This window comes from Ictidomys tridecemlineatus, chromosome 7 (genome assembly GCF_052094955.1).
Source record: "Ictidomys tridecemlineatus isolate mIctTri1 chromosome 7, mIctTri1.hap1, whole genome shotgun sequence".
Lineage (NCBI taxonomy): Eukaryota > Metazoa > Chordata > Mammalia > Rodentia > Sciuridae > Ictidomys > Ictidomys tridecemlineatus.
Genome location: NC_135483.1, coordinates 197,243,780 through 197,258,381, shown reverse-complemented (window position 1 = coordinate 197,258,381; position 14,602 = coordinate 197,243,780). Strand labels below are relative to the sequence as shown.

The window sequence follows — 14,602 nt, the reverse complement described above, 5'->3', positions numbered from 1 at the left end:
TACCAGGCTAGTGTCCAACACAAATGTCACAAGACCTGCTGTTTCTTTCCAGAATCTTTCGGTGGCTTGTCCTCATCCAGTTGTAGATCCAGATTTCATTTTCTAGAGTTGACCCAGAACCCGAGGTGTCTGCCCGGCTTGGCCGCCTGCACTGAGCCTGCCCGCCCCTTCGCCCAGCCGTGGCCTGCACTGAGCCTGCCCTGCCCCTCTGCCTGGATGTGGCCTGCTTGCCCTGGCGCGCTCTCAAGCCTGTGTGGAGTCGCTTTCTCCTTTTGTTCCTGGCTCTCCTGACTGCCTGTGGGCGTGTGTGCCCCTGTTGGCTGGTGCTGATTCTGCCAGGCAGAGCTTGAGCCGGCCGCAGGAGGGGTGCTGTCCTGAAGCCATAGCCTTGGGATGTCTGGCTGGCCCCTCTAGTGGCGGTACCTTGTCAGTTTCTAAATGTTTTCTGAAATGCTTGTTGATCTTGATTCTCTACCCTGCCTAAAACTGATGTCCTAAAACCATTATTTTAGTAGTTACTTGGTCATCTGCTTATCAAACAGAAGGACCCTGTAATTGCCACAGCGCCCAGTGAGTCGTCCTGTTTCAGCTCGCTGTGGTCTGGTCCTTTCCTTTTCCCCTATTCTTTGTCCTCCCCTGGACATCTCGTGACATTTTACGATGGTGTTGTCTTTATTTTCCTTTGATCACCATTTCTGAAGTGGACATCGTGACCGGTTTCTGCAATGATCATCCTAGATGTCTTGTCCAGACCGGCTGAATGGCCAGTCCAGAGCACCAAGGTTCCGCCCGAGCTACGGTGTAGGTGTGTGATCTGCTGTGCGTGCCCATGCTGAGGGGCGGTGACTGGCTTTGGTCTTGCTGGCCCTGCGATCCCCTCTGTGGCCCACGACTGGCGCCTGCCCAGTGGGCCTGGCCTGTGAGGAGCGTGGTTCTAGCAGGGCACCCCATGTGCAGGCCTCTGCTTGGTCTCCCTGCTTCCCAGAGCCCAGGCCTCCCTCTCCGAGCTGCCCCCAGCTTGGAGCCCTTCAGCTTTGCAGCCCGGCGTCCCACACTGCAGAGGCTTGGGGTCCCCCATGCAGGTACAGTCTCCCTGCGGAATGCTGTGGGCGGGGTGAGTCGGCTGGGACCTAGGAGAAAGTGGACTTTCTGGTGATTGGGACTCAGTTTGAGCCATAAAATCTTATTTTCCATCTTATTCTTTTCTGTCTTCCAGTCTCACTGCTTTCTTTTGATAACTGCAAACCACACTGACGCAGTTTTTCTTTTTAATTTGGACGCTCGGCCTATGACGATGGATTATTCTGTCAGATGTTGGTCCTTAAAGTGCACGCCGTGCTTATGCTTCCCTTCCCTGTTTTCCTCTGCATCTGGAGAGGCTCCTGGTGTCTTTGCTCCTTGGTGGCACCATAGGCCAGCAGAGGCGCAGGCTTCGGACTCAGTGGGGCTGCACCCTGGCCCTTCCCGGGTCCTGGAACCCAGTGCTGCCTGGTTCCCGTGAGCCGGGGCAGCGGCCATGTGTGGCTTCCCTCGTCTTCAGCATCCTGAGAAGCACGTTCTCTGGAAGATTCTCAGGGCAGTGTGCAAATTATAATTCTGCCAAGTCGGATGTAGATGGCACCGTTGTTCTGTGTGCTCCCCACGTTTGCTGGTCAGTAAGCCTTCCAAATTTTCTAGCTTTTTCTTAGGGTTTTCAACTGTGGAGAAAACCAAATCAGACTCTAGTCACCACGGTATTTGTTAATGTTTATGTGAACTTTGTTTTTATTTGAATCTTTTATTGTGAGATGGCTTTAGAAAGTTATGCAGTAACGGGTGTAGAAGAGTTGGACCTGTGAACAGGGAGGAGCTGTGTGCTTACCTGTCACTGAGGTGCATGTGCACAACTGGAAGCCCCACGCAGCTGGGAGGGAGAGTCCTGTGCTCTGAGGGCTCAGCAGCACCCAGGTTGCGTTTCTGGCAGCCCAGAGCACAGCCACTTTGTGCCCTTGCAGACTTCCCAAGTCACTTGCCTGAGTTTTTAAAAATATTTGATCTTTCAGCAGAGAAAATCAACTTGACATTAAAATTAAGAAAGTGATCTTACCTTTGAGTGTGTACATGGTAGCCGTTTGCCCAGCCAAGTGAAACTCCCCGTGAGCATCGAGGGGCACCAGCAGACACAGCTGGCAGCATCAGTACTGGGAATGGCATTGGGCCTTTGGGTTGTGGATTGCGTACAAGTGACAGTTTGTATGAGGACACTCAGGCCCTGCCTGCCGACCACGTGTACTCAGCCTGCTGCAGCTACCGTTTTTAGTTCTCTGTGGCAGTGACACCTGGGGGCCCTGTGTCCCCACTGGGTGGTCTATCTCTGCTGTGGGAACCAGCTGGGGCTCACATAGCAGGCCCGGGTCACTCGTCCAGGGCCTGGCCAGGGTCAGCTTTGTTCAGTCTCCACTTGAGCTGTTCTTCCACTGCTTTTATAGCTCCCCATGGAAAAGTGGCTGTTGAAAATAATTACGCTCTCTGCTCTAAACCTGTAGGGGAGGACTTCAAATATAGTGGTAATATTCAGACTTAACTTGATTTAAATAAAGGCCTATATAACAAAATATAAAGATTTTAGCATTCAGCAAAATTACATGGTGAAACAAGGAGAGTGCCCTATGACTTGAGTTTGTTGGTGCCCAGGAAGGGAGAAGTAGACCTTTCACAGGCCAGGCCACGGGGTGCCTGCGCCCCAGCTGCCTGCAGACGATTGGCACACAGACAGCCCCGCCTGTCGGCTGGTGAGCTGCAGGGCCCAGTTCTTCCCGGGTCTTGTCCCAGGACACATTCACGCAGAACAGAGCGCTGGGATGCCGTCCACTGGCAGCTCTGTCCGGCTGCCCTGTGTACAAAGTACACCAAGGCTCCTTCTTAAATGTTTCCAAAAGGCCATCGTCTGCCAGCCCTGAGGCTTTTTAGAGGCTCCCTTGGGTTCTTGGGGTGACACAGCCCCAAGGTCTTGGCAGAGAGGCTGTGCCCGGGATGGCTGTGTGGGAGGGAACCCCTGTGGCTGAGGCCATGAGCCCCTGTGCAGATGCTTTGAAAACATGAGTGCCTGCCGTGTGACACCCGTGCTCTGTGACACCCGTGCTCTGTGACACTCCTCTTGATGGCTTGGCGTGATCCCTGTTGGTCTTGTCTTGCAGGGTTCAGGACAAGTTGGAGGTGCTGAATTACACGACCATCCCTGTCTATCTCCCAGAGATCACCATTGGGGCTCATCAGAGTGACCGGGTCTTCCGAGCCTTCAGAGAGGTGAGTAGGCGTCTTCCGAGCCTTCAGAGAGGTGAGTAGGAAGCCTGAGGGCCAGCCAGGCTGGGGTGGTGGTGGCCGCAGACACCACGTCACTCCTCTAAAGAGTGGCTTGCTGCCTTGCCCTTCTGCATTCCTGCTGGGGTCCTCAGGTGGAGGCAGAAGCAGCCGTGTTCTGGTGGCCCTGGCCGCCTGGCACACAGCTATCTGATGCATACACGTCCTCTGTTCCTGCGCCACCATCTCCTCTCTGCTGTCACCTCAACTCTCATGTCCATCTGTGAATCATGAGGCTCATGTTTCTACACAAGGGCCTCCAACCAGTGGGAGCACTGGGCCTGACGTGGGCAGGAAGTTGGAGGCCAGCCCATCCCACTCATCCTGTCTGTGATTTCCATGCCTGTGATTTCCAGTGGATTGTGTATCCCCGTTGGCATGGAGAGTCATCCCCAGCCAGACTCTGAGGGAGGGACAGGGGCCAGCAGGAGAGCCGGGGCTGCTCTGGTGGTTGGCTACTGGCAATGTGTGCATGATCGTAGTGGGGTCTGCACTCTGAGCTGAGCAGGGGACCCGTGATGGGTTTGGAGAGGGACGCTTCTGCACTGCTGTGGTTTCAGGTGGGTGCTGCAGGTCCCCCGAGGCGCGGAGGGTGTGTCACCTCCCTTGAGGCACTTACTTGGCTCCGTGCCTGTTTTTCTGGGGAATGGACCCTTGAACCCAGGGCCTATGCATGCCAGGCACGTGCTCTACTCTGATCCATGCATCTCCAGCCCATCACTTTCTTTTTCGTGAATTCTTTGGGTTTTTCTGACGTGACTTCTTCCAGTGTAGACTTGGGGAGACATGCGGCCCCGCAGACTCTGCCTGCACGCCGTGGCCCTGCCGCTGCTCCTGCTGTCCTGGCGCCCTGCAGGGTGCCTGCCCCGCTCCTCCTAAGCAGGCTGTGTGGACCTGCAGCTTCCTCCTCGGGCTCCTTCCGCCTGCCACCGAGAGGAGAAGCGTGCTTGCTGCAGGCCGCGTCCGCCCTCAGCTCTCTGGCTTCCATCTTGCTGTCCTGGGAGCTGTTCCTGGGGCGAGGTGTCGGCCGAGCTGCCCTGTGGGCGCTGGGCACTTAGCGGCCACTCCGACTTTAGAGCTTTCTTCATTTGATGTTCACGTGGCTTCCAAGCTTCTTTAATTGATGTTTATTGGGTAGCTTTTTCTACACCCTGTAATTTCAGCTTCTCTCTGTGTTTATATTTAATGTAAGTACCTTATAAAAAGCTTGTAGGTGTTTTTAAGCCTTTTGTTAACCTGAACGTTGTTCAGATTTAATGCAGTTCTTGATAAATCTGTAAATAGCTTGTCTTGCTCTCATGGTTTTCTTACCTGTTGATGCTGTTGTCCCTCTCTGGATGAAGCTGTCCTCCCGCCCTCGCCCCTTCTGTTGCCCGCTGGTCCTCGTCCTCCTCACAGCTGGCAATGACTGACCTGGAGAGGCGGGCGCTCCTCTCTGGCTGCCTGGAGTCCCATGGCGCCTGTGGTTCTCCTGACTTTGCAGCACTGCTCGGCCCTGTGTCCTCGGTCTGTGCCCCTCCAGCCCTCAGCCGTGCTCTGGTGCAGTCGGGGTTGATGTGATGCTCAGCCTGTGTCTTTGCCTTGCTGTGGCTCACACCTGCCTGGCACCTGCTTCTGTTCAGGATCACTGGCCTTCGGCCTGAAGAATCCTTTGGAGATAACAGATTCTCACATTTATTTAAAATGGCCTTTAGTTGGTCTTCATTTTCTTTGTTTTATTTTGGAGCATCAAACAAGAATAGAAAATTAGCTTTTCCCAAACCACACTGCCCAGTTGGCAGAGTGCCACCCCTGTGTCACACCTCCTCCCTGGTCAGTCACCCCATGGACGAGAGCTTCGTCCTCTCTGATGGGCACTGAGGCTGGAGAACTCTGTTTGAATGTGTCCTCCTCACAGGCACGGATGCGTCCCCTCACCAGCCAGCAGCCTTCCTGGTCCAGTAGAGCAGGCACATGCCTGTGCTGCGTGCTGGGCCACCTGCCACAGACCTGGTCAGCCCTCCAGGCCAGTGCTGTGGCTCAAGCAGAGACCCTGCCAGGCCTGGCTCCTGGTCTCCTTGGTCTGCACTAGTTCCTGGGGCTTTGCTCAACGTTCAAGGCCTTGACACTCAGGAGGACCCCGGGACTGTATTTTGAACATCTCTCCGTTTGGTTTTATTGGCTGTTTCCCATGGTTAGGGTGGTTTTTCTTCTCCCTATGGGACTGTTGGCGACCTCCTTGCCTCCCTTGAGAGTGGCATCCTCACTGTGAGGTCACCCAGTGGCCTTTGGTGGCCAGTGCACCTGGGCGCTTCGAGGCTGTGCAGGAGTTCTCCCTGAGGCTTCGCTCGGCCGTTGGAGCAGCCCTTGGATTCTGGATTGCGTTGGTTGTTAACAAGGTGGTTGCCACGCTGTTCGGCTTTTCCAGGTCTGTCTTTCCTCCTGTGGCTCTAGGTAGTGTCCAGTCTGAGGAAATGTTTCTCCTACTGCACTGGTTTGTTCCTTAATGTGTCTGTGTCACCATGGACCGCCCCACACCCCAGGCTCCTGTCCACTCAGCTGCAGTTACCTGTGTCTGCTGGGAACAGTGTGTCCAGCCCAGCGTCTCTGCTCCAGTGTGACCCTGCAGGGTTCTTCTAGTGCCTGTGCCACCGTCTCAGAGTGGGAAGCCTGGTTCCGTCCCTGGTGTGGTGTTTCCTTTCTGGATCGATCCTAATGTGTGACAAGCGTGTCACCTCACCTGCCATGCTGGCCTGCCAAGATTGCCACCGTCTGCCCCAGCCCTAGCTGGGCAGAGTCACTTTAGGACTGAACTTGGGAGGAAGGAGACTCTGATTCTTGAAGAATACTTGCATTGGGTGTAGACTCCCACAGTGCTATTTTTTGCAGCATTTACAAACTTTCAGTATTTCATAACTCTGTCCTTTGCGTTTCTCTTGAGAAGCTTGCTCTTCTCCCTGAAGATGCCTTTCTTCTTTCTCTGGCAGGGTCTCTTCTGTCAAAGAGGTTTCTGGGTGGCTTTGAGCATTGTCCAGGTTGTCCGTGCCCTTGGTGGGTGTGCGTCAGCTTGCTGTGGCCCAGCACTCTGCTCTCTGGCTGCTCTTGGCTGTCAGATGACTGCCTTCCGTTCCCTCCTGCTCGCCTTTCAGGGGCCTGTCCTGCCCTGTCTCTGTGTCCTGTTGTGCCCCTCCCTTGTTTCTCAACATGCTCAGCCTAGGAGCAGGGCGCGGTGGTGCACACCTATAATCCCAGTGCAGGGACCACGCAGATGGCAGTGTGCTGGCCTTGCTCCGAGAACACCCAGTGGAGGCTGCTCTTCCTGCAGACCCTCACCTCAGGCCAGCAGAAGGACACGCTGTCAGGTTGCTCCTGTCAGGTCAGAGGCTGGGCTTCTGAGGTTACTGAGGGTTACTGTGAAATTGAATTGCTAACCAGATCCACTGCCTTTTTCCACGGTGACATGTTATGAGACATAGTAGATAAAGATCTGAACAGAACAGAGCCTTTTAGAGAAGGGCTGAGATTTGCTTCATGGGCCTTTTGTTGAGTGGCTAGCAAAGTAGAATCAGCCCCTAGGCAGGGGCGGAGGCAGTGCTGGGCCTGAGGCCGCTTGGACTGGCTCTTCACCTGGAGCTTGCTGCCTGAGAACCACCCTGCCCTCGAGCACAGGCAGCGGAAGGGAGCCGGGCCTGCAGCAGCTGCATGGGCTCCTCTCAGAAGAGGGGCATTCCTGATAATGGCACAGGGGTGTTCCATGGCCAGCTGCTTCCTGGAGCACCAGCACTTTGGAGGCACTTGCTCCCTTGTTAGGAGTTTGTTTTCTTTTTTTGGCACTGGGATTGAACCCAGGGACGCTCAACCACTGCCACATCCCCAGCCCATTTTTTATTTTGAGATGAGATCTAAGTTGCTGAGATCCTTGCTAAGTTGCTGATGTTGGCTTTGAACTTGCAATCCTCCTGCCTCAGCCTCCTGAGCCACTAGGATTATAGGTGTGCACCACCAGGCCGAGCAGGAACTTTTTTAAAAAGGTAGAAACACATGGGTTTTCAGCAGACTCCACCAACAACAGGAGTCCTTTGTATAATGTCAGGTAACATTAGAAAGACAAAAGAACTGCCAAGAGCACAGCTATAGTTTTGTGAGAAGCTTGAACTTGGGGCGTGGCGGAGGCAAGTGTTGAGTGTGTCCTGGTGCACCCCTTCTCTCTCGTGGTCGGGTCTCACAGTGCCTGGCGCTGGTTCTGCTTGGGGTCTTGGAGACAGAAATATCTTTTGCTGCCCATCCTGAAATTGATTAATTAGTGTAGTGTTGTTATCTCTTTGAGATCTTTCTGACTTTTTTGTCCCTGGGAGTTTTGTAGCTGAACAAACAAGATAGGTCTTGGTTTGACTTTGTTTATGGCAGTGTTTGCAAGACCTGCTCCTGGCTCAGGCTTCTGCTGCTGGAGTTGAAACTGCATTCCTGCGTAGTCTGTGTCCACCTGTGGTCCCCAGGCTCCTTCACTTTGTCCTGCTTGGTTTTCCTTGCTCTTACCTTTGGAGGCTCATTTTCCCCCCGTTATGGGACTCTGGAGTCTTGGCTCCTCTTTGTGGGGCCTCCACCCTGGGCATCGCCTCCTGAGGAGGACTGGTCAGTAGAATGTAGGAGCCCGTCACATGCAGGGTGCTCAGATACCGCCTTGCCTTGGTGTGAGTGTGTCCGAAGTGCCGTGTCCACTGCTCGTCCTGCGTCTTGAGCTAGCTCTGGCCGTCCTTCCCCAGGTTCCTGTGCCCAGGATCGTGGAGCGACTGGGAGGACAGCCACCTGGCGCTCAGCCAAGCCCCAGGCGCAGCCCCCAGCATGGCCATCTTGAGCTCCCCCTTCAGTCTCTCACCCCTCGGCAGATGTCTGACAGGTCTCCAGCATGGGGTGATGTCGGGGTGCAACAGGCCTTGTCCAGTAGCCTGCATCCTCGTGGGCAGCAGGGATGAGCAGTACGTAGGAGGCATCTGAGACCAGGCCAGACACGGGCTGCCTTGCCGAGAGGCAGCACTGGAACCGTGAGGAGCAGCCCACCTCGGGCAGGGAGCAGGCGGGCAGTCTGCGAGCAGGAGAGCCTCCTGCCCGGTGGAGCCTCCTGCCCAGGAGCGTGCTGAGGGCATCCAGGCAAGGCCAGGAGGGCCTGTGGGCTGCAGAGAGGACTGGTGCTCTCAGGCTGTGGGCCCACCCAAGTCCTCCCTTACAGCTGTGTGTGTGTTGGACGTGAGAGGGCCAGGGTGGAGGTTGGGAAAGGTTGGGAGCATCTCACCAGTTCTGGTTGGAGATGCTGAGGCCTGAACGTGGCACGAGGCCAGTGTCCTCCTTCCCCCCAGGCGCCCCTCTTTGCGCAGCCAGGTCTGTTCTTGCCTCTCAGGTTTTCAACTACGCAGACTGTGGGCTTCAGGGTGGGTGGGGAAGCTGGGGGAGCGGCCCAGGCCTGGCGTGGCTGCTTCCTCACCCGGGCAGTGCTTACTCACAGACAGCACTGGAGTCCACTGAGTGGCTACTCTGGCTTTCAGAGAAGGGAGGTGGCTCTTGGTGACAGTGAACGTGGGCGAGGGTTCTCTGGGGCTGGGTGTGCTCACCATGGGTGTCCCACTGACTGGTTTAGCTCTGCCAACTGACCAGCGCAGGAGCCCATGAAGGCTGGGCCGTCTGGTGCCCTGGCTTGTAGAGCTGTCAGGGGTCTTGGAAGGGGCTGTGTTTCGAGGTGGTCACGGGGGAAGCAGGACCTGGCAGAGGCAGTGACTGCTGAGTACCACGGGCACCTGCTGTGTGCTGGGCACCGTGTTGTGGCCACAAGGAGGCGCCTGTCCCTCCCACTTGCAGAGGCGTGGTCAGCATGCAGGTGCCTGGGCGGTGCGCAGCCCCTGACCTGCCGCTGCAGCAGTCGTCCTGGGTGGGCAGCATTTCCTGCTCTGCCGACTGACGTGGGCACAGATGAGCAGCCAGAGACTGCTGCAGAGGACGAGGCAGCTCAGGTTTTCATGGGGGTGGTTTTGTTTTGTGTCTTCATGGGTCCTGGGACCTTGGCGTTCTTGACCAGTCCTGCCACTGGTCTGGCTGGAGTGCTAGAGGCTCTCAGTGTCTGTCAGCTTCCAGGTGACTGCCCCATGCCTGGCCACTGTGCCTGGGGATCCAGGATTTCACCCCGGGTGGCACTCAGAAGAGCAGGAGGACCTGGGATCCCAGCAGTACTTGTTAACAGGTTTCCATCCGTGACCTCCCAGTTCTTGCTTGGAGCCGTGCCTACTCGTGGTCATGGAGAGCCTGAGCACCTGTCAGCAGGCCCGCTTTCCACAGCCACTTTCCAACATAAAATCAAGCCACTTTTCAGTTCCGCACAGAGCGGCTTTGGGGCCACAGACTGACTGGTCTTTGTCTCCCTGACTTGGTCCCTTCCCACCAGTGAGGCCAGGGGCTGCTAAGAGGCCGAGCTCCTCCCGTGGATCCAAGGGCCGAGGCGGTGGCCAGGACGGCAGAGTCTTCTGCTTTCTGACCTGCTATTTTTTATTTCTTAACTATCTCAAGTTGTTTCATCCTCGGTCTCAAATCCTCCTTTACCACAGAGTTGTCTTTAATACCTCCGTTGTGCCTGCACTGCGGTCTGGCCCTTAGGGACTTCACCACAGTGGACTCACCTGCAGTCAGCAGTGGACACCAGGAGAGTTACCGAACCTGTAGAGGAAGACCGCCGCCCGTGGTGGTCGGAATGTCCTCGTGCCGTTCAGCCCAGAGCTCCCCTGGGAATCTGGTTATGAAGTCAGAGTCCAGATCTCAGCTAGAGCAGGGCTGGAGGAGACGGGTCTGCCTGCCTTCGTCCTGCTCTGCAGAACCCAGCAGCTGGCATCCGTCTGTCACCTCAGTTACCCACATAGGAAATCAGCACAGGAGGGTGGGTTTGCTCGCCACTGCTGGTGACCGTGTGTGAGGACGTGCTGACCTGAGTGGGGGGCTCGGCATGGCCTGGAGGTCCAGAGCGTCACTGTCCGGACACACGACAGACGTCTGTGGGCGCTGGGAGGGGCTTGCTGTCTCCAGCGTGTGAGCAGGTGCTTGGGAGCCCTCCTGCCCTTCATGGCTGGTGCCAGTTGAGGGCTGAGCACTGGGGACTGCGCTGCCGTGGTGTGCGTCCCAGTGAGCGTCCCAGCGACAGGTGGCCTGCTTGTACACAGACGCCATGCCTGTGTGGCAGACAGAGGGTGGCTTTTTGAAACTTGACGTTGACAATGGAAATATTTCTCTTGAAATTGACTGTGATCCTGACTTGTGGAGAACAGTAATAGAAATCCTAGGGAAATGGCACACTGAGGAAAGGGTCAGCGGTCTCCATGATGTTATTTCTTACAATTAACGACAGCGTTCGGAGCAGAGCTCATCTGTGTACACTAAGTGACGGAAACAGGAGCTGACCAGAACCTCGCGTCCCTCAGAGGCCCAGAGAAGGCAGACCCGCCGTCTCTGATGCAGCCCTTTTCTGTGTGCAGCTATGTTCAGTCCTGTCTCCTCTGCGCTCCCTGTTTACAGGAGCTCCACTGGGGTCTGTCTCTGGGTCCCTGTGTCCCTGTGTGTGACACCAGCACTGAGTGTCCTCCAGGAGGACTCTGAACAGGGCTGTGGGTGAACGCCCCGTTGCCCCCGAAGTCCAGCCTGCAGGCTGGGGGCAGCCCCCACTGCCCGGTGCGCTCCTCCTCGCACGGTGGCCAGGAGGCCTGGGTCTCCCTCTCCTTTCCCGGCTGCGTGTGCTCTGCCCTGGGCTGTTTCGGGGGCCTGCTGGCTGCTCTCCTGGCGGCTCCGGCTGTGCCTCTGGCTTGCCCTGGCGGTTCCTGCTTTCCACTTCCATGGGCACTGCGCCTGCTGCGGCCTCTCAGTGGGGGCTCTCACCCTCGTTGTCTTTGGAGAGTCTTGAAGGGACTCCTAGCCTCGCATCGTCTGCACGTCCCTGCCATCTCGGACCTTGTACCTTCTTCTGGACCCAGGTGTGGTCAGCACCATATTCCGTGAGCTGGACGGCTCTGTAGCAGTGTTTCCAGGGCACGGCATGGTGACAACTGCTGTTGCCTGTTGTTCATAACCACGTTCCTTCCTGCTCCGCTCGGCATTGGCAGTGACCTGCCTGCGGGTGGTGTGTCCCCTTCCCACAGCAGATGCCCACTGCCCAGGGCGCCTGGCTGCTGACGGGAAGTCTGCGGTTGCTCTGGTCCCTCTTCCTGGCACCCGCGAACCCTCCCCTCTGGCTGCTCCTAGAGCTTCCAGAGTTGGGTCACGTGCCTCGTGCTGCCTCGCCGTCCTTACCTTGGGTGGAGTCCCTCGGTTTCCTGGAAGTGCAGGTTGCCGTCTCTGAACTTTGGGGGCCTGCTGGGCAGAGCTCTTGGGGTGCCCTCCCTCCCCTTCTCGGACGTGTGTCCACGTGCACGGGGCTGGCCTTCTCCACAGGCTGCGGCTTGCTTTCGGCTGCTTGTTCTGTGCCATCCGTGTCCTGGGTGCCTGACACCCAGGTGGCCGTCTCTGGGCCACTGACCTCTCCTCTGTCCTCTGGGGTGAGTTTCACTGTGGAAGGGCTTCATGTGGGTAAGTGCCCAGGGAGGGTCAGGGAGGTGCTGAGGGGGCGGGAGGGCCTGGGGACGAGCACATGACACAGCGGTGTCAGACACAGCCCCAGGGGCTACATGGAGGTGGCTGTTCTGGGGAGAGCGAGACTTCTGGCTTGCACGCGGGGCTCGGGAAAGGCCACCCTCTGGCGAGGGGTCTCAATAGGCCCGCCCTCTCCTCAGCACCCAAGCATGCGAGTGCTTCATGGCAGCCACCTCCGTGTCCCGGTCCCCTGTCCATCACCTGGCACTCCTGCTTTTCGCCTTGGTTGGGGTCTCATTCTGGGTCTGAGACAAGCGTTGGGGTTTCTGGTGGGTGGGGGGCTGCTTGCACGGCCTGTTTGGACGGGAGATTCAGTTTTGGGGGCGTCTGGGGCAGCTGGTCTTCGGGGGACAGTGTACACACTAGGATTGGCTTGGGGGCTCTCTTCCTGCCCTGTGTGCACGGAGAGGCTGGTGGTGGGACGCTGACCCGAGTCTTGGGCAAGTGGCTCCGGCATGGACGCCACTGCCCGGAGCTCTACTTGTGAGCAGGAGGCCCTCGCCAGAGACTAGGGGCCCCATGCAGGTTTGGGAGCTCCTTCTGTCGCCCCCACGTGAGGCAGAGAGGCTGGGAGCCTGGCGGGCCTCCTCAGGAGAGGCTGACACCCACGCCGGCCACGCATCTGGGCAGCGCAGCGGTGCAGCAGCCTGGACCAGGCCTTTCACAGGCTGGGTGGCGGCTGGGGCTGCGCAGTCCCAGCCGCAGTGACCTCCTGCCCACGGTCCGGTCTGTGGCTGGCTGTCAGTGGGTGTTCGGGTCATGATGGGGAAGCCTGTTCACAGGCCCTGCCTCCTCCTGCATTTCCCCCAGTGACACCCTCCTGGTGTCTGTAGGAAGGGGGGGGTTGCTGTCTGTCCAGGTCCCCGCCTCGGGTGGTAGGCCTGCAGGCGGGGCAGCATCCCGCAGCTCCTCCCTCAGGCAGAGTGGCTGGGCGAGTGCGGGCACCAGGGCGCACACTGCACTCTGACACCGGCCACTTCTTCCTCCCCAGCTGCCAGGCCGCAGGTACCGCCCCGGGTACAACGCCGACGTGGGCGACAAGTGGATCTGGCTGAAGTGAGCGGCGCCCACCAGGCTGTCACGGCACGAGGATGCCTCTGTCCCGTCCCTCTCACGGACTCCACGGAGCTGTGCGGCTGCGGGATGCAGATGGCGGTGAGCTGCGCGGAGGACCCAGCAAATGCAGCCCACCCAGTGTGGCCTGTGGAGTTTGGGAAACAGCTTCCCTTGCCAGGCCTCGAGCCTTCTGGCTGTGTTCTGAAGTCACCGTGGTTGTCACTGGGGGAGGAGCGTCTTTGCTGTCAAGGCGTCTGCCCAGCTCCGTCCGCCACGGTGGCACGCTGTTCCTCTGACTTGAAGAAATAAAGCCGTTGCTGTGGAGTCCCCTCTGCGTCTGCACACGCCTGTCTGTCGCACATGCGCGTCCCCCGGGGTGGGACAGCGTCTCTGAGGGTCCCTTCTCCTTGTTTAAGTCTGCGCCAGAGAAAGTGGAAGGGAGGAGAAGAGCAGTCAGCTCTCAGAAGTGGAGGAGACCCTCCTGCTGGCTTCCCACTCCCCTGCAGGGGATTTGAGCCTAGCCGGAGCGGAGAGCAGGGCGCTGGGTCGCCCCGCGTCGGTGGCCGTGACGAGAGCAGTGAGAGTCACCTCGTTGCCCACCTCTGCTGGTACTCGGAAGCGCCCAGCCTAGCTGGTCAGGCGTCCAGCTGTGACTCCTACGTGACTCTGCTGCCTGGCTCCTGAGTTCCGCTGCGTCCTGCCAGTAGCCGTCACCCCGTGTGATGTGCCTTTAAGTTGGTTAAAGTCAAATGCAATTTAAAGTGCAATCCTTAGTTGCAGTGGGAACAGATCAGGTGCTCAGTGGCTGCAGTACTGGGCAGAAGAGGACATTTCCTGATGGAGGAAGTCCTGTAGAGCACGCTGGGGACGCATGCTGCCCTCCTCCCTCCCCCCTCCTCCCTCCCTCCTCCCTCTCTCCTCCCACCATCTTGCACTCCTTAAGGTTGAAAAGTTTGCTGGTGGCTTTTGTGCTGGGTCCAGATTTAAGTGGCCACTGTTTGGGTCATTAGACGAGAGAGTGGCCAGGCATTGGGCCAGGCCTGGAGTGTGTCTTGGTCTGAGCACTTGAGAGCCCCTTCAGGTGAGGAGGGAGAGGGAGACGGGCTGTGCCTTCTTGGTGTTGCCAGTGCTTGCGCTGGGCCTGGGTGGTGGGTGGCAGTGCTCAGAGCCAGGAGGGCTGCGTGTGGTCAGCCCTGCACAGGAGCGGAGTGGACCTGGCCTGCGGGAGGCCACAGGCATGTGCGTTGACCTGTGCCGTCCCCTGCTGCAGCGTGGCGTGTGCAGCTCGCAGTGCTGAGGAAGCCCATCTGCTCCGTCTTAGGTGTTTCGTGCACATGTCGGGCAGAGAAGGCCGTCAGACAGTCCAGTCTCTCTCCACTGGGAAGCCCTGAAGAGGTGGCCGCGGATGCCCCCACCCCTCACTTCGGCAGGGTACAGGGGCTGTTTTCACAAAACACTTACAGTCCTTAGACACAGCCCGGGCTGAGGCGGGCACACGTTTCAGGCCTCCCTTCCCTGGGGGATCTCGTGCTCTGAAGCCCAGGAAGGAGGCAGGCCTCACCCAGCGGGGTGC

At 57.9% G+C, this 14,602-nt stretch overlaps 1 protein-coding gene across 2 annotated transcripts in view; it reads left to right on the top strand.

The window, feature by feature from the left end:
* The window catches only part of Ndufa10 (NADH:ubiquinone oxidoreductase subunit A10), a 35,428-nt gene extending 22,069 nt beyond the window's left edge, over positions 1–13,359 (top strand). Inside the window, exons 9-10 of one of the 2 annotated variants that reach the window (XM_078018379.1) lie at positions 3,177–3,316; positions 12,965–13,359. In XM_078018379.1, the coding sequence (XP_077874505.1) occupies positions 3,177–3,316; positions 12,965–13,338 (514 nt within the window). In that variant the 3' untranslated portion in view covers positions 13,339–13,359. The remainder of the gene's footprint in view (positions 1–3,176; positions 3,317–12,964) is intronic. The other variant, XM_005339647.5, reaches the window with a different exon arrangement.
* Positions 13,360–14,602: the final 1,243 nt, after the last annotated feature.